The sequence below is a fragment of the Rana temporaria genome, chromosome 6 (assembly GCF_905171775.1).
Source record: "Rana temporaria chromosome 6, aRanTem1.1, whole genome shotgun sequence".
Classification (NCBI taxonomy): Eukaryota; Metazoa; Chordata; class Amphibia; order Anura; family Ranidae; genus Rana; species Rana temporaria.
The window spans coordinates 53,093,749-53,113,080 of record NC_053494.1 but is presented as its reverse complement, the minus strand read 5'-3'; the positions used below and the strand labels follow the sequence as shown (position 1 = coordinate 53,113,080).

The 19,332-nt window shown below is 41.0% G+C and overlaps 1 protein-coding gene across 1 annotated transcript in view; it reads left to right on the top strand.

Moving 5' to 3' along the window:
• LMTK2 (lemur tyrosine kinase 2) overlaps positions 1 to 19,332 on the top strand; it is a 150,071-nt gene that overhangs the window by 102,897 nt on the left and 27,842 nt on the right. Inside the window, exons 8-11 of the mRNA XM_040356798.1 lie at positions 6,205 to 6,289; positions 6,528 to 6,649; positions 14,487 to 14,636; positions 16,989 to 19,332. The exon at positions 16,989 to 19,332 is cut by the window's right edge and continues 279 nt beyond it. Coding sequence (XP_040212732.1) covers positions 6,205 to 6,289; positions 6,528 to 6,649; positions 14,487 to 14,636; positions 16,989 to 19,332 — 2,701 coding nt within the window. The remainder of the gene's footprint in view (positions 1 to 6,204; positions 6,290 to 6,527; positions 6,650 to 14,486; positions 14,637 to 16,988) is intronic.

Below are 19,332 nucleotides of genomic sequence, written 5' to 3'. Positions count from 1 at the left end.
CAGGCAAATCTCCAGCATCAGTGATTTTGTTGTTGGTGGTAAATGAATGCAGCTAAGCCACGTTTCTGGACTCGCCACCATATAGTCAGCAGACAGTTCTTCAATAATCACAAACTTCTATTATATATACGTTTAATGTCAATTGTATTGTCTGCCTTGAATTGTAAGTGACTGACGAGAATGGCCATGCTGATTTCATATCCTGAAATGCACAGCCTAATCTGTGTCTAAGATTGTCTCCCAATATTTCTCAGTGGTTTTCCTTGCTGTGAGATGCCCTTTGATATTGGAGCAGCATACTTAAAAATATAATATATTCCCCCCGCCCAAAGCTTAGGCTGTATAAACAGACTGCATACCTCTTGGGCCTGGACAGTTTGCAGCACAGTCCTTGACCAGCCTTTTGTTGCTACCAGAAGCATCTTAAAATAACATTTTCACATCTAACAAAAGATTAATAAAACATTCATTAAAGTGGAGGTCCACACACAAATTTACCTCTGCTTTTCAGAACTCTCCCCCCCCCCCCCCCCTCCGGTGTCACATTTGGCACCTTTCAGGGAGGAGGGGGGTGCAGATACCTGTCTAATACAGGTACTAGCACCCACTTCTGGGCATAGTCCCCCGCAGAATCTGTGGGGTCCTAAGTCACTTCCCGCTCGACTCGCACATGAGCAGTAGGGAACCGGGCAGTGAAGCCGCAATGCTTCACTTCCTGATTCCCTCACAGAGGATGGTGGCGGGGGCAGCTGAGAGCCAAGCAATTAATCGGCTTTGGCTGTCGACATAACGGGCACCCTGGACGGGTAAGTGCCCATTTATTAAAAGTCAGCAGCTGCAGTATTTGTAGCTGCTGGCTTTTAAAATATATGCCCTATGCAAACTGCTGCAGGTGTTAATAGAAAGTTAATGACACCCCCAGATCGGTTTGCATATCAGTGTGAACTGTAAAATGGTGCAGATCGGATCGCATGGGTGTGAACACTCATGCGATCCGATTCCAGTGTGAACTAAAATAGGGCCCTGCACTATTTTGACGCGAATGCGATGCAAATTCAGCCAAACAATCTGTATGGCTGAATTCGCATCGCATGTGATGTCAAACATCGCACCAGTGTCGACCCGGCCTTAGCCTTTTTTCCTTTTTTTTTTTTTTTTTTTTTTTTTTTTCTCCAACTGGTAATGTGGCCAGTAAGCCTGGAGTTTAACAAATGAAACCATTAGAGGGTTGAGACAAACCATTTACCACTGACAGGATGCTTAAAATGCTCACCTTTTTATTTATGTAAAACCTTTATTCCAAAAGGTCTCTGTTGCTCCTTCATCCAAAGTTTAGGCACTCACATAAATTTTATCCAGATACATAGGCCCGGATTCAGATACACCACGTAAGTGCAAATATGCGCCGTCGTATCTGTGCGCCGGACCCACATACTTAGATACGCCTAAAAACAGGCTTCAACTCACCGACATAACTTGCCGGCGTAGAGTGGGCGCATATTTATGCTGGACGCATTTGGCGCTCCCATTGATTTTCCATTCAAATATGCAAATGAGGGAGATACGGCGATTCACGAACGTACGTGCGCCCGACGCAAGTGCGAGTAAGTTCTACGTACGTCGTAAAGTTATGCCCCATAAAGGAGGTGTAACTCAGCAGCATCCATGCAAAGGGCTGCACCAGGCAACACAAGCCGTCGTAGTTTACGTTGGACGTGAATATGGCTGAGCGTAGGTTACTTAGGGAGTAGTTTTGATGTGATTCTGAGCATGCGCACTGGGATGCGTCCACGGGACGGCGCATGCGCCGTTCGTTATACGTATCTGCCTGGGGTCACGTCTCATTTGTATGGCTCACGCCCACTTCCACCTACGCCGGTATACGCCTAGGAAACCCAGCGCAGTTTTGGGAGCACTGGCTTTGTGAATTCAGTGCTTGCCTCTTTGCGCTGCGTTGGCGTAGCGTACAGGAGATGCGCTACGGCGGCATAAATGTGCGCCGCTGTCTGTGAATCCGGGCCATAATCTTCTACCATTCACCCACCCAGTGGTTAGCTCCTAAACTGCAATTGTAATTTTCACAATAATCAATGCATTTTTATAGCACTTTTTGCTGTGAAAATGACAATGGTCCCAAAAAATGTCAAAATTCTCAGATGTGTCCGCCATAATGTCGCAGTCACGAAAAAAAAATCGCTGATCGCCGCCATTGGCTTATTGCGTTTTTTTTTTTTTTTTTTTTTATACCAAAAATAGGTAGAAGAATACATATCGGCTTAAACTGAGGAGAGAAAATTATTTTTACCTTTTTTTTGGGGATATTTATTATAGCAAAAAGTAAAAAATATTGCATTTTTTTTTAAATTACGCTCTATTTTTGTTTATAGCACAAAAAATAAAAACCGCAGAGGTGATCAAATACCACCAAAAGAAAGCTCTATTTGTGGGAAAAAGATGCCAATTTTGTTTGGGAACCACGTTGCACGACCGCGCAATTGCCAGTTAAAGCGACGCAGTGCCGAATCGCAAAAAGGGGCCTGGTCCTTTACCTGCATATTGGTCCGGGTCTTAAGTGGTTAAATACAAGCACCCAGTGATGCTGACATATAATGTACCTTTTTACATCTTCTAGAGCAGTGGTCCTCAACCTTACAAGTGCCGTGACCCCTTGATAAAATTTCCCAAGTTGTGGGGACCCTTAACAGTAAAAATTTCGTAGGGTGGGTTGTCAGCACCCAAGGCAAGACAAGTAATTTGTGCCCCTAACCCACAGACATTTAGCGCTCCCTGAGTCCCTTCCCCTTATGGCACTATTTAGGATGTACCACTCTTTGTTCTCCTTTATTTCCCTTTTATCTCTCTCTATGCTAATTTATTGTCTTTTCTCCCCTATCACTCTCTCTAGCTGTCTTTCTTGTTCTATCTCACCATTTTTTTTATGTTCCTCTCCCTTCCATGGATGCTCTATTTGTTCCCTCTCTTACTCGGGGGGGGTGCGATGAGTGACAGTGCTGGTGGGGGGATGGGATCAGTGGCAGTGCTGGGGGGAGTTCTGCTGATCAGCCAACTTAGGTGCTCTTGATCAAGGTCATTTGTTGATCTGAGAATTGTAGTGGGGACTTGTAATTGCAACTCTAATCACAAGTAGTGTTACTCACCGTGTCTCCAGCTCTGTGGTGTCTCGCAGCAGTGACACCTATGCCAAAATCAGGAGATGGGGTCTCCTCCAGTCCCTCCCACATCCCTCACCAGTCAGCTGACCTCTAGTGTCTGTCCCCCCCCCCCCCCCCAGCCATTCCATGAACTTCGAAGAGGCTCAGTGGGCGGCCGCTGGCTCCAGGAACAGCCCATTATTCGGTGACCCCTGACAAATTTTCATTCGACCCCCGAGGGGGTCCCGACCCCCAGCTTGAGAACCACTGTTCTAGAGTGTCCTGTGTGTGTGCTGAATCCTGGGATGCATTAATATGTAAATGCAAACTTTAACATAGGAAGTCAAAGCTTTGGCCTATACTTAAAGCAGTGTTTACCCTAAAAACAAGTTTCTAGCATGCCATCAAGCATACTAGCGCGAGCTACAGTATGCCTTCTTTTTTTTTTTTTGCGCCGTACTCAGTTTAATCCTGTATTGAAGTTTCAGACTCCCTGCGGGGAATGGGCGTTCCTATGAAGAGGGGAACATGATTGACGGCCGGCTATGGCGCGTCGCGCTTCCCGAAGATAGCCGAAATAGGACTTGTCTCTTCACGGCGCTATGGGGCGCCTGCGCACAGACATCGGAGCTGACTGTGCAGGCGCCGTGAAGAAGCAAGTCCTATTTCGGCTATCTTCGGGAAGCGTGACGCGCCATAGCCGGCCGTCAATCATCTTCCCTCTGCATAGGAACGCCCATTCTCCGCGGGGAGTCTGAAACTTCACTGGCAGTAAACTGTGAGTACGGCGCCAAAAAATAAAATAAAGGCGTACTGTAGATCGCGCTAGTATGCTTGATGGCATGCTAGAAAAAAAAAGTTTTTTTTTAGGGTGAACCCCCGCTTTAATCTGTCTGCTGATCCTCCACTGAGAAGGTGGATGACGGGTCCATGTCTGCTCCGCTAATGCAGAGCGAACACAGACACAGCCCGCTGTCCTCTATGGGCTGAAAACTGACATGTGGACCCAGTCGGTCCGTCAGTGTGAAAGGGACCTAAGAGGACAAACAGTTGCTGTTTGGATAATTAAGTACCCTTTGTTTTTCCTTTTTTAAAGGCTACTAAAGGTGTATATACTGGCATATTTAGATGCCTGTATTAAATGGTTATTGGTGGAAACGGTTAATGTTTTCGTACTTGCATTAAAGTAGAAAGAATGCGTTTCTGTCAATTTTGCTACATTTTGTCTGGAACTGTAAACCTAATCCAATGAACTGGGTCATTTGTTTTACTGAAATTGTGCTTTACATTGTCACTTCCTGTCTGTGTGTTGTCAATAGAGAACAGGTTAAATAGCACACCTGAATGCTCTGCTGACTGCGTCGTTTACTTTCTGTTGAACTTGCCTAATGCTTTCTCTGTACAGTATAAGCAAAGCACGACTTGCAATTATTTACTTTGCCTGTTCTGCTGGATGGTGCCACAGTAAAAATGTTAAATCAACGTGTAACATCACAATCCGTGTTCTTCCCTCTGAACATATTAAAAACTTTGTTTGGCATAAGGGCCAGTTTACACCAGATGCTGTTCTGTGCAGTTCTTCTGCACCGGAAACTGACTGCAAGGTGTGAACTAGAGCCATTGGAATACATAGAAAACACAGTGCATGCATTTTTAGTGCAGAAAAAAACGCACGGAACTGCATCTGGTGTGAACTGGGCCTTAAAGAGTATCAAAGATTGTACTGCACAGCCACAATTGTAAATGTTCTTCTAAAAGATCATGATAAACCTCTCTGTGCAGAGCTTATTGCAGCACCAAGGTTTGCACAGATTACATGCATGCTTACAGGATACAAGTAGGATGAATGTGTTGGAGCAAGAAATTTGGTGATAGAGGCATTTACTAATTTGCAGCCACTGCATCTTCTGTAGACAGTATTAAGACAATTCTTTGAGACATTGTGACAATTTAAAATGAACCTGCAACACACACTGAATAATTTTTCATATTCTGAATAAACAGTACAACCTCTATAGCTATAGACCTTGTGGAGGGATTAAAGTTCTCAAGCACTACTTTTTTTTTGGTGGGTGGTTCACACGATGAATCGCACAGGAACGTGCTGTGCATAACACTGCAATTCACATACAATCCAGGTGCAGTGGGATTGCAGCTCCACTTTTGGGACCTGCATTTGGGATGTCTTTAAAACTGACTCTTGCTGCAGATGGCAAGTGCAGTGCGTTTTGAACACTGTGCATGGAACGTGGGTTTCCCACATCGCCTTCTGGTGAGAACTGGCCCTGAGCAGAATCTCGGTAGCCTGCCAGCCCTGTAATGTGGATGACCACCAGATGTTTCTAAGCTGTTAAAAAAAAATAAAAAATTATTGAAACCCAACTTTTGAGGATCTTTGAAGATATTTCTAAATTATTTACCAGTACAAGTAGTTAAAGAGGTGAGTGAGGGCTTGTTTTAAAGGCATTGCCGCTTGTAAATGTATTGCCCATAGGCTGGGAGATCACCGGTTTTAAAAAGTATGATCAAAGCTGCTTTTTTTTTTTTTTTTTTTTTTTTTGTCCATACTTACCCTTCGGGTCACAGGAATCCACTCACATTTGCTCTCCTTTGACCCAGAATCACATGTCATGCCAGAGCTACTCCAGGCTCTGGAAGGGTCCCATCAATATTGTTGGGATTCACCCATATGTCCAGGTGACACCTGGCACTACCTCTCATGACGTGTCTGAGAGCTGTAGCCAGCTGTTACCAGTCCCTCTCAAGCTGAGCACTATACAGTGAGCACTGATGGGACAGAGTGGAGTACAGTCACTGATTCAGGCCTAGAGCTGACTCTGCACTGCTGCAGCATCACACCGATGCGGCAACATAGAGGCAAGTATATGGGTTTTTTGTTTTTTTATCCGTTCCTCCCCATACATCAAGCTTCTCTTTTTTTCAGAACCTTTATTTTAGAATTGATCGCTTAAGGCTGTATGACATGAATTTTAAAATATGGTGTTCGTCTGGCCTGAAACTTTGTGCCATTCATCTTTTTCTTGTTTTTCAGTGATCTGGCCTTGCGAAATTGTTTCTTGACATCTGATTTAACAGTGAAAATAGGAGACTATGGCATAGGATTCAGTAGGTATAAGGTAAGGTTATTTATTTTTTATAGTTCACACTTTAATCCAACCAGTTTGGTAAAACGCCAAGTTGTATGTTTAACACTCTTGTGCAATTATTATAGAGCTAGTAGAGCTGTGCTGTTATTGGGTTCATAGTTTATAACAAATCGAAACTTTATTCAGGCTTGTCCAGAGGAAAATTATTTCTCGCATGCTCTTTTAAAGCCATTTCATGGTTTTATTTTTCCCTGATTGTGTTTTATAGGCAGATTACATGGAGGTCTCTGAAGACAAGTTCATCCCAATTAGATGGATGGCTCCAGAGCTTTTAACAACCTTTCAGGATAAAATAATGGTGGCAGACCAAACTCGGCCTAGCAATATATGGTAAGTAATATGATGTAAACCATGAACAAATGCATCTGTGTACTAAGCGCATTTTATTTTTATGGGGTTTTTGTTTTTCCTTTACAGACAACTGCAGTTTAGATATGTTGCTTTTATATTGTAATATTTAATATCTCGCATATACGATATATGGTTAAAATAAGGGTTCTGTGATTAGAGTGAGTTTTAATATAACACATTTATTTAGAGAAAAGATATTAGCTATCTTACATACTGCATACATATACAGTTTTAAAGTAAGGGAAATAAAAGTTAGTTTCAAATACAAGATAAGCACATCACACTAAAAGTATTACGAAAACAAATTATGACAAAGTATATAAGTGCAGGGGAGAAGATAGATTCTGATGTTACCTTGCTACTGACATCCCACTGACATCCCGCTGACATCCCGGGCCCGGGAAGTTCTCATCATCTCTCTCCAATTCTATTGATGAGACCCCCTGACTTTATAATCCTGATGTCACTTCTGATTGACTGAAATAGCCTTTCCTTTTATGGTCACAGCTTCCTTCCACCTTAACTTTATGTCCCTGAGGCCCACTCTGATTGGACATTACTATCCTTTCCAAATATGGGCAACATCCTAGTTCTATCTATTAGCTATGTATAGGTTTGAAGTTTAAACTAATTACCTCTAGCTCGTTAGACCTCCTGTCTATTCATGGAAGAGTACAGTCTTTTCCAGGTGACACCATAAAGTGCAAACCTTTCCCACTGTGATTTCTTCCTGACTTGCTTTGTATGTCAAAAGATGTAGTAGATTGGTCGTCTCCGGCCACCTTCTCACAAAGCAATCATGCATATCAAATACGGAGAGTGCTAATTAGATAAATTCAATCCCTAACTGTCAGCCTATTTAAAGTATCAGAACTTCTCCCCCACCACACATCTACTGTTATCGTAATATATATTTATACCTATGTACAATTATGGCGATTAGACATTAACAATTCACCCAGGGCAACAGATGACCCCTTGTGGCCAGTTGAGACAGATGAGACTAGGCCACACTTTAAGTGAGTAATTGTTTATGTCTAATATCCATTAGAATGTTAAGTTTCTCCCTCTGCCATTTTTTTTAGAAGTCAGCCAAGATATATCACCATGCCCGTCATGAAAATCAATACCCCGCATTGCAATATGAGAAAACCTTGTCATTCCCATTTCCATCCAGGTCCTAGTGGTGATTAAGCTAAAATCCCCATCATGTAAAAGTTCATTTAACCTTTCCTCGGTTTTCACCATATCATTACTAATTTGATTGTGGAGGTTTACTGACAAAGTATCCATTTTTACATCAACATGGGGTATGTATGTGCTAGGATCTGGGACCTCAGGGGTACTCTCAATGATGTCAACACTGGTATGGGGTTTCTATAGTTTGCCCAATAGCACTGTACTCATGTGGAATGAAGCAAAAATTTGGATAGGGTATTTGGACACGACTGACCCCCATAGAGAAATGTCTGGTGATTGGTAACGACACAGTACAGTCCATCCATGTGGTAGGTGACCCTTGTGCTTGGTGTTCTCCATTTTGACCACTTCACTGGGCAGTTGGCCTCCATTTCACGTGGAATGGTTTCTTGAGGTGGTTGGCGTGGACTTTCCAGTTGGGGGTCCCTTGCTACGTTGGCTGTGGGATCCGGGTCATTGTTTAGACCACAGACTGGAGTGTCAGTTTCAAACACATCACAACGGCATACGTATCTATTGTCTTTGACAGTGCAGCAGGCAGTGTGCGGTGCTTTCCATCGCCCTTGAACTTGAATGAGCATTTCGGGGAGGTGCAGCCTTTCCTTGTACACGTCATTCTCGAGGTATCCGAGGGAGTGTATGGACGCCATTGTGTTAAAAGTAGTCCTCTTGTGGATGGAACACGGGCAGCGACATTGTGACGGATATGTACATTAGGTCACGGTAGGTGCACAGTGACTGGCTTTTCTTGCAAGAAAATGGCCCTCTATTTGGGTGTGGTGTCACTATCCTTCAAATTGTGGAAACTGGCAAAGGTTTGCACGTGTCTCCAAAATGTACATTCATTCCACCATTAGTATTAGTGTGAGTACAATACCATTGTGTAAAATCTGTGTCTTTTAAGATAAAATTTCCATACGCGGTGCATATCACCTCTTGGCCCATACCATCCTCTCTAGCTTTATGTTATAAACCGTAAAAAAAATTAAATAACAAAACCTTTCCTCCCCTGCAAGCCCCTCAACACCCTGCAGAACTGGTTTCGGCACTTGCCGAACCTTTTTCCTATTCACTATTTCCAATATGCCGGCGAATCGCTGTCAAATCGGCTTGGTTCCAAATTGACATGTCAGTTTCACAAAGTTCTGGGTTGGATGCTAGTATGCTGTCCGTGCCCTTTACCTTCGGGATCTGAAAATGCCCCTGTGGGGAGGAAGGTTTGGTTCTGCCAATGGATCCTGAGTTCGCTTGCATGGGAGGCAATAAAAATCTACTAGCAAGGAAGAGTAAAACAAAGATACATTTGTCCGAGCACATGAGCCGAATTCGGCCATGTTCCACTGGGACAAATTAAGTACCACCTGCACATGAATAAACTTAACGTTATTAAACAATATTCCAGGGATTGAGTTTTCCGTTAGGCTACTAGGTGGTTCCTCTTGCAGTGTTGGGCATTCCAAGGAGGTTGGTTTGTAATAGGGGATTGCAGCTGTATTTTTGGACAAAGTTGTAGGAGTAGGGGTGTTATTCTTTGGGGACACCTGCAAGGTAATTTTCCCTGGGACGTACTGAAGAGTGGATGCATGAGTGTTGCTGGACAAGAGGATGGAGATAACGAAAGAATATTTCCACTCTCCGGCATCCCTCAACCGTGTCTCTAGAATCAATAAACAATAAAGATCCGTTGTGAAAGCTCATGGCTCTGTTCTGGTAGTCCGTGATCTTCCCAGCAACGCCATTCATCCAAACTAGATGATTATCAATGGGACTCCACCAATAAACTTGCTTCCCTACAGTCCCTACAATGGCCACAGGCAAGAAGACGGATTCCCCCTCTAGACAGTAGACCGGATTCTGGTCAACGATCACGCTGATGAGCGGTCCAGTCTTCTCTCCCTTGGTATGTCCGATCAAATGGGTCAGGATCACAATCCACATCGACTTCATGGCTCTAAAAGGGAAGAAAGCAAAACATTTTAGTTGCAGAATTTTGTGAAGGCACAAACAATCGCAGCCATCTCAGTGAATTTTGCTGATTTGACTTGACATGACCGAAAGATTGATGTTTGGGTCTTTGCATGCGGATCGATAATGTATATTCCAAATCCTGCATGTGGGGAACCCTCCACGTAAAAACATGATCCATCTGTGAAAATTGGGACTGCCTTTTCCGGGACCTTTTCATTTGCTGACAAAGGTCTAGAGAAATGTTGTGCCGCTGATTGTGGGGTGATGGCACATTCATGCGGTGTTCCTTGGAAAAGGAGGCCATGGGCAATAGTGGAACGAATATTTGTTTGTTTGACTTTAATGTCTTGATTTTGGAGCAACAGAGCCCAATGGGCCTGTCTGGCATTGAATACATTGCCATCTTCCACTCTGTCTGTGAGTAGAAACTTAGTGGGCGTGTGCAGAATGACTGTGTTAAGTCTTATGATGTATGTGTAGTATTTCGCTGCCCACAACGTGACAAGAAGGTGTTTTTCACATAGAGAGTACTTCATTTCCACAGGAGATAATGCTTTAGAAGCATATAATATGGGGTTTTGTGGCCCATGGATTTCCTGTGCCAGAACAGCTGACAGGGCTGTCTCTGATATGGCAGTCTCAATGTGAAAGGGCAGTTGGTACTCTGTGTTGGCTAATACTGGCGCTTGTGCTAAAGCTTCTTTAAGCTTCTGCACTGGATTGGTGTGTCGCTCCTTTTTCCCCCACACATACAGTGGTGCGGACTTATGCGCCCCATCAGTGATGATATCCCACAAATATTTTACCACTCCTCGGAAAGAGCTGAGAGTGGGCATACTCACTGTTAGAGGGAATTGTAGGATGATTTTTACCTTCTCCGTGGCCATCTTACTACCATTTGCTGCCACTGTAATCCCCAGAAAAGACAGATTCCTGCGACAATTGTGCCTGGCCAATAATGGGATTACATGTCTGTCCCGTTTTTCCTAGGATTCGTCGGAGTTCCTCAAATAGCCGCAAATGCTTTTCTTTGTCGCATGTGGCTATAAGCAAATTGTCATTGTACTGAAAAAGATTCTTAGTAGCAGAAAAATCAGTTAAAATATCTATCATGGTTACATGTGAAGTACTGTGTTCATGAGATCTAATTTTGCTAATGACATCAGCCATACTCCTAATGATTTGTACCGGTTGAATGGGGTATACATTGGAAATCCTCTCATTCCCTTCACTATCAAACCCTAAAAATGTTTGATTTCCTTCATTGGAAGATAAGATCTGGGGAGTACCCATGCTGGGGAGCTTGTCCTTCTCCTCATTTCTGGATAGCTGGTCCCCATGGTCTGGTGAGTCGATGACAATGGGACCTTCTCGATTTTCCTGTGGCTTTGCGATTTCTCCCATCGCCACAGGCAAAGTCGAACTAGGATCCATATCTTCCTCAATTTCAAAGGCACAGGTATTACTATGTTCTCGTATGCTAGCCACAGCCTATCCTTTAAATTTTACTTTGTTAGGTTCATGTAACTGATCTTGCAACACTTTGTATGCAATAGTTACATGGTCCAGTTCAGTTTCAACTTTAATTAGCATGCTTTTATATTGTACCACGTTTTTTTTTTTTGGACAATTTGTAATTTTTTAAATTTTCCTCCTGTGAGGCATTAAGTATTTGATTAAGGGTAGATAAGGATTGTACTTGGCTTTTTAAAGCTGTATTCTCCTTTTCTCTTTCAGAAATTTTAATATTTTTATTACAAACTATACCTTCCAATTTCTTTATTTTAGTATGCATAGACATGCAAGCCGCATACATGCCTGCTAAGGCTAGATTTTTAAGTTTTTTGTTATTTTTGGTTGCTTTTGCTTGTTCTTCCAATACTTTAGTATCACAGGAAAAATCCTTGTTCTCAAGTTTTTGCGTAAACGTTGCTACAAAACTTTCTAGCCAGGAATCCATTACGAACAGCTAGTATGCAGAATTTGTGAGCTGAATTAAAGTAATTGTTCCTTTCTACTGTAAAGTCAAGATATCACTTTCAGTATTAAACATCCACTGTTTTGTACTGAACTAACAATAATGAGAATCTTACTACTTGTAAAATTTCCTCATAATAAAAAAAAATCAAATAAAACTACATAAAATTAGAACCAACTCTTTTGTAGATTTGGTTTCAATGTTAGTGGACATATAATCCACTACCAAAAAGAAAATAAATCTAATAAAACAACCTAAAATTAAAACCAAAGAACCACCTTTTTTGTAGATTTGGTTTCAATGTCCGTGAACATGCCATTCAACTAACAAAAACTTATTGAACTTTTTGAACATCAAAGTCTAGACACCCTTTTTTAGTGACTTTCTACAGACAACAGAAAACCAGCATGTTTCTGTGTATATAAAAAACAATCCATAAAAATAAAAAGCTAAAACTAATACAAAAAAAAACAAGAACAAAAAAAATCTTAACAGCAAAAATTGTGTAATTTGCAAAACAAACAATAAACATTAATTTTTTTCCACAAAAACCAATTGACAACTATTTCAGTGTGTCAATATAAATGATAATTAAAACAAAAATGTGTCATCCCTATCTCCTCCCCATTATATTGACCGGTTATAATGGTACATCCAAGATATTTTATCAATTATGATTTTGGGATATTAATGAAACAGACACAAAAAAAAAAAAAAAAAAAATCAAATAACCTTAGAAAATATTAACATATATTTTCCCTAGCTAGGATAGGATAAACTGACTCAGTTTGAACTCCTACTAACCTTAAAAAAAAACAAAAATAAATAAACAAACCAACAACAAAAATATTTTACTTATATTTTCCTTAGATATTTGTTATTAAATACTTTCAGTCTTGTTCACAAATTCGTGGTCGCCACTGTTGCTTTTATATTGTAATATTTTATATTTAATATCTCGCATATACGATATATGGTTAAAATAAGGGTTCTGTGATTAGAGTGAGTTTTAATATAACACATTTATTTAGAGAAAATATATTAGCTATCTAACATACTGCATACATATACAGTTTTAAAGTAAGGGAAATAAAAGTTAGTTTCAAATACAAGATAAGCACATCACACTAAAAGTATTAACAAAACAAATTATGACAAAGTATATAAGTGCAGGGGAGAAGATAGATTCTGATGTTACCTTGCTACTGACATCCCGCTGACATCCCGGGCCCGGGAAGTTCTCATCATCTCTCTCCAATTCTATTGATGAGACCCCCTGACTTTATAATCCTGATGTCACTTCTGATTGACTGAAATAGCCTTTCCTTTTATGGTCACAGCTTCCTTCCACCTTAACTTTATGTCCCTGAGGCCCACTCTGATTGGACATTACTATCCTTTCCAAATATGGGCAACATCCTAGTTCTATCTATTAGCTATGTATAGGTTTGAAGTTTAAACTAATTACCTCTAGCTCGTTAGACCTCCTGTCTATTCATGGAAGAGTACAGTCTTTTCCAGGTGACACCATAAAGTGCAAACCTTTCCCACTGTGATTTCTTCCTGACTTGCTTTGTATGTCAAAAGATGTAGTAGATTGGTCGTCTTCCGGCCACCTTCTCACAAAGCAATCATGCATATCAAATACGGAGAGTGCTAATTAGATAAATTCAATCCCTAACTGTCAGCCTATTTAAAGTATCAGAACTTCTCCCCCACCACACATCTACTGTTATCGTAATATATATTTATACCTATGTACAATTATGGCGATTAGACATTAACAATTCACCCAGGGCAACAGATACTTTGGGGTTGATTTAGAAAAACTGGAGATAAGCAGGGTGAATTTGTTTTCTGTAGTGTAAAGTTATATGGCATGTTCAAATTCTCTTCCACAGGCAGGAGATTTAGAAGATAAAATGTGTTTTTGTTTTTTTTTTGCTGTAGGGAACTGTCAAGTTCTACTTTACACCTGTTTGTGTTTTTTTTTTTTTCCCATCACTCATTATTCACACAGTACTTGTATAATAATTTATTGTTTAAAGTGGTTGTAAACCCTTACATATACCAAATGAAGTGACTGGTCGCAGGCGATACACAAAGATGAAACGCATCATTCTATCGTTCATATGTTGCACCTGATTATCTGCAACCATCTCTTCTCTACAGTCATCTTAAGCACACATTTTACACAGCATCTTTGAGCTCCAGAAAGCAGGGGTTGTGGATCTTGTGCATCACCTTGCATAGCTCTGAGAGGAGAGCAGAGTATAATCTGAGACTTGAGTGGAGAGAATGGAGGCACCCACCCCCTTTTACACAGCACATAAGGAAACACACAGCTGAGGCTGTCAATCGCGGTCTATGTGCTGTAGCTCCCTTCCCCATTATACCCTTGATTGTAGTTGGGAAAGTCTGCCAGCAGGGACTCATGCAGATATCAGATGAACTAGGCAGCCAACAGAAATCTCTCAGTGCTTTAGATTGAGGGAAGTACACACTATAGAAGGATATGCTTTGTTAATTTATTTATTTTTCTTTGTCAGAGGTATACAACCACTTTAAGTGCTAAAACATCATCTGAAATTGCACATCTCGGCAAGAGTGCATAGATTAGATATATAATTAAAGAATACCTAACAAATGCCCTAATTTTTTTTTCCCTAGGTCGCTTGGTATCACGCTCTGGGAACTTTTTGACAATTCTGCTACTCCTTATGCAGAGCTCTCTGACTTGGATGTTATAACCCACGTGATAAAAGAAAGAGAAGTTAAACTTCCGAAACCTCAACTAGAACAGCCATATGCAGACAGATGGTAATGTTATAATGCTATGGTTTGGGTTGATGGATGTTCAAGGATGGTTGTACATCAGTATATGCCTCTGTATGAACAGGACTGCACAATACAGTGGATATAAAGTCTACACACCCTTGTTAAAATGTCAGGTTTCTGTGATGTAAAAAAGAGACGAGAGAAATTCAGAAAGTTTTCCACCTTTTTAATGTGACCTATAAACTGTACAAATGATTTTTTTTTAGGGGGGGGAGGGGGAATAAAAAAATAAAATGTGTTTGCATAAGTGTGCACACCCTATTATAACTGGGGATGTAGCTGTGTTCAGAATTAAGCAATCACATTCAAACTCATGGTAAATACTAGTCGGTGGACACCTACCATCATTTAAAGTGCCAACGATTAACCCCAAATAAGGTTCAGCTGTTCTAGTAGGTCTTTCCTGTCATTTTCTTGGTCGCTTCCTGCAGCAAAAGCCGTGGTCTGCAGAGAGCTTCCAACACATCAGAGGGATCTCATTGTTAAAATGTATCAGTCAGGAGAAGGGTACAAAATAATTTCCAAGGCATTAGCTAGCTTCTGCTAGAAAGCCGAACATGAAGAGGAACTTGGTCTTTCAGCATGACAACCCAAAGCATACATCCAAATCAAAAAAGGAATGGCTTCACCAGAAGAAGCTTAAAGTTTCGGAATGGCCCAACCAGAGCCCAGACCATTGAAAATCTGTGGGATGATCTTAAGAGGGCTCTGCAACCACAATTTATTTTTGATTCCCCCTCAAAGATTTCAATTTGTTTTTCGACTGAGTTGTACAGTTTATAGGTCACATTTAAAGGTGGAAAAGGTTCTGAAACAATTCATCTTTGCTTCATTTTTTACATCGCAGAGACATGACATTTTAACAGGGGTGTGGAGACTTTTAATATGCCCTGTACATGTTTTTAATCCAACACACATGCGCACTGTCCAGCACATGGTGTGCATTCTCCTTCTACATACAGCATTGGTTGATCTTGTGTATATATCAGCAAAGAACAGCATATGAGTGTTTTCAGCCCTTCTGATTAATAAATGGGGAACTGTTGAAGCCATTAAATCGGGAACTGGCATTTTCCAAAGGTGAGAAAACCTACAGTCATGGGCAAAAATATTGGCACCCCTGCATTTCTGTCAGATAATGCACCACTTCGCCTAGAAAATTGGTGCAATTACAAATGTTTAGACAGTCTCCTGTTTATTTCATTTGTATTGGTTATCTTTATTTTTTATTCTATTTGATAGCATTACTGTCTCCTCTCTAACGCAAGCTTATTTTGCCAACTGTATGCATCTATGCAAGATTCTGTCCCTAAATTGCCCATACACATGAATGTCTTGTATCCAGAGGCCTACCAGCTGATCACCAAATCTGTAATGTCCAGTTTTCTGCTTTAGCTGCTATTTAACTCTGATGTACAAACGGGGAATGCATTTTTGCAGCACTTAATCCAGTTAGACGCTATAGATTTAGTGAGCTTCTGCACTAGACACAGCTAAACTTGTATTAACCAACCCAGCCAATCCTGAATTTCATACTACGATTTTTTTCAACATGTGAGATTCCCTACAAATAAGGAGCTCCCTTTAGTGCGCCACCTTTTGTTTGCAAGATGTGCTAATGTTGCTCGGTTATTGCAATAGATAGCCTAGTCTGCCATAACACTTCTGAAAACCAGTATATTTATAGTTCTCCCAAGTTTTGTATCAAAGTGAGTCATTTTGGCGAATAGAAAGGGTTTGAATTAATATTAATAATATGAATTAATAATTAAAATTTTTCCTAAATAGCTTCCTTTACCTTAGTGTAGTCCTCCTTCACTTACCTCATCTTTCGATTTTGCTTTTAAATGTCCTTATTTCTTCTGAGAAATCCTCACTTCCTGTTCTTCTGTCTGTAACTCCACACAGTAATGCAAGGCTTTCTCCCTGGGGTGGAGTGTTGTGCTCGACCCCCTCTCGAGGGGGCGAGCAGGAGAGTCAGGATTCTCTGTACGTTGCAGATAGAGAAAGGAGCTGTGTCAGTGGGCGTCCTGACTCGCCCCTTCAAGGGAGGGGGGTCGAGCACGACACTCCACTCCAGGGAGAAAGCTTTGCATTATGGTGTGTAGTTATAGACACAAGAACAGGAAGTGAGGATTTCTCAGAAGAAATAAGGACATTTAAAAGAAAAATCGAAGGATGAGGTAAGTGAAGGAGGACTGCACTAAGGTAAAGGAAGCTATTTAGGAAAACATTTTTTTACCTTTACAACCCCTTTAACAAATGTAATTTTATTTGCAAGCAATTCCAGAAGGCTGTTGTCATTGTACATTTATTTTTTTCATCACGTTGCAGGTATGAAGTATTGCAGTTTTGTTGGCTACCTCCAGACCAGCGCCTGACTGCAGAAGAAGTGCACAGACTGCTGACATACCTCCGTATGCAAAGTCAAAGGGAGACCGAAACCGATTTTGAACAGCGTTGGAATTCTCTTAAGCCAAATACTAGCAATCGGCAAGCCGCCGCAAACAATCTGGCATTTCCAATCTTGGATCACTTCACTGGTGATGAACTGGGGCGTGAATTGGATGAAGTTCTTACTGTAACAGAGACTAGTCAGGGGCTCAGTTTTGAATATGTATGGGAGGCAGCCAAAGAAGATCATTTTGAAGAACATAGTCATGCTGACTCTGACACCACAGTGAAATATAATAGCATATTTTTTCCTGTACCTGTAGATGTTTTTCAGAAATCAATCTCTGAGTTTGGAGAAGATAAACGAGAACAACCTATCCGAGAAGAGACAATTACAGTCCCAGAAGTTGTACCAGTATTTGATGCCCATAATGTTCCTGTATCCAATGAATATTACATTCAGTTGGAGGAGCAAGGTGAAAGCCGCTTGGACTTTGAGCGCCATGGCAATCGCAGAGAAAGAAAAGGTGAAGATGTGCAGTTTATTGCCCTGAGTGAACTTCATTCGTCTGGCTTGACTAAAAATGAAAGTAACTTGTCTAGGTCTGAGCAAACGGGCATTTCAGATTACCTGGATGTATCGGCTCGTGCTGCATTGCCATTCGTTGAACAATCTAACAGGGTTGGCCTCTCGGAAAAGATCCATAATGAAGTGTCTCTTTGTGACTTGACCAATCAAAACCGAGGCCGAGCTAATCACAATTCTTCTACACTTTGTTCAAAGATTGATTTCTCTGATAATAATATTTTTGACCTTGATGCTGCCATATTTAAAAGTATACCAGAATCAAATCTGGGGTTTGAAGATTTCAAAGAACTTTCTGACAATTTTGAATTCTTAAAAGAGAAGAACATGTTGTCAGATAGTCTGTTTTCAAAGGATCCGGTTTTAGATCATACAAAGCCATTGCAGAGCAACCTGGATTCAAAAAACATTTTTGAAAACACTAGAAGTTTGGACATTGAGCTCATGTTGGCAGAGCTTGATGCTTCCTTTCTTAATATCTCAGGGGAACAGATGACAGTGGAGCTTGAGGAAACCTCAAAACCAGAAGACTTGACACCTTTACCACTGGTGGAACAATTGAAGCCTGCTGCCTTTGATTTGTTCACAGATTTTTCCATAGACACTGATCTGCATGCAGGAACACTTGGCAGCATGCCTGTGTGCAATATAAAAAATGACAAAAATGATGACCTAAAAGGTATTTCTTTTGATTCAAGACTTTCTGATGCAATGAATGAGGAAATTCTAGGACTTGATGTATCCATTAATCATAACCATGATGTTGTGGCTCATGAAAATGCTTGTAACGAGCAGATGCATTCTGGATTTGATGACAGGTTAGCCATTTTAGATGGTGACAAGTCAGCAATGCATGTCAATGGAGAATGTATTTTAAACCGAGTAAAATCTACGGCTTCATCAGACTCAACCAGTCAGGACAGCTTGTTAGATGATACCATATCAAACTGTACACAGTCTTTGGTACCATCTATAGGAACACCAGATTCTCTAGATTCTTTGGATGTCCAGAATATATTAGAGACTGAGGAATCGAACAAGTTTGTGCCATCTGATAAACCAGCTGATAGTGGATATGAGACTGAGAACCTTGAATCTCCTGAGTGGACCTCACATGTGAACGGTCAATCAAGCCATACTTTACCAGATTCTGAGACCTCTTCCTTTACAGCACCTGTTATTATAATATCAGAAGTTGGGCAAAACAATTTTGAAGTAAATGAGGGAGACCTTGATGATAAAACACATTCTGCTAATGGTGCCCATAACTCTTACCGTGACTCTGCTTATTTTTCTGACAATGATTCTGAGCCAGAAAAGAAGCCAGACATTTTGGAAAATCAAGCTTCTGATATGAGGAATGCAAGTATTCCTCACACTACAGAAGAAACAGAAAATACATATAAAAGCAGTGGATCTAGAAAGGTGCTTATTCCAGGAGAATGGGCTGAACACTTGTCACTGAGTTCTGAAAGTGCTAAGCAGACTACACAAACTCCCATCAGCGAAGGCACTGCTGAGGACAGCACATCGGAACAGGATGAGGAAATTGTAAATCCATTTGGACCATCTGAGGTTTTCTGCTCAATGAACTCGATCAAAGGTATACCTTTTTTGAGCCATAGCGAAGGACAGAAATTAAAGGAGCCGGATATGGAAGGCAAATACTTAGGAAAGTTGGATGCAGCCGGTCTACTT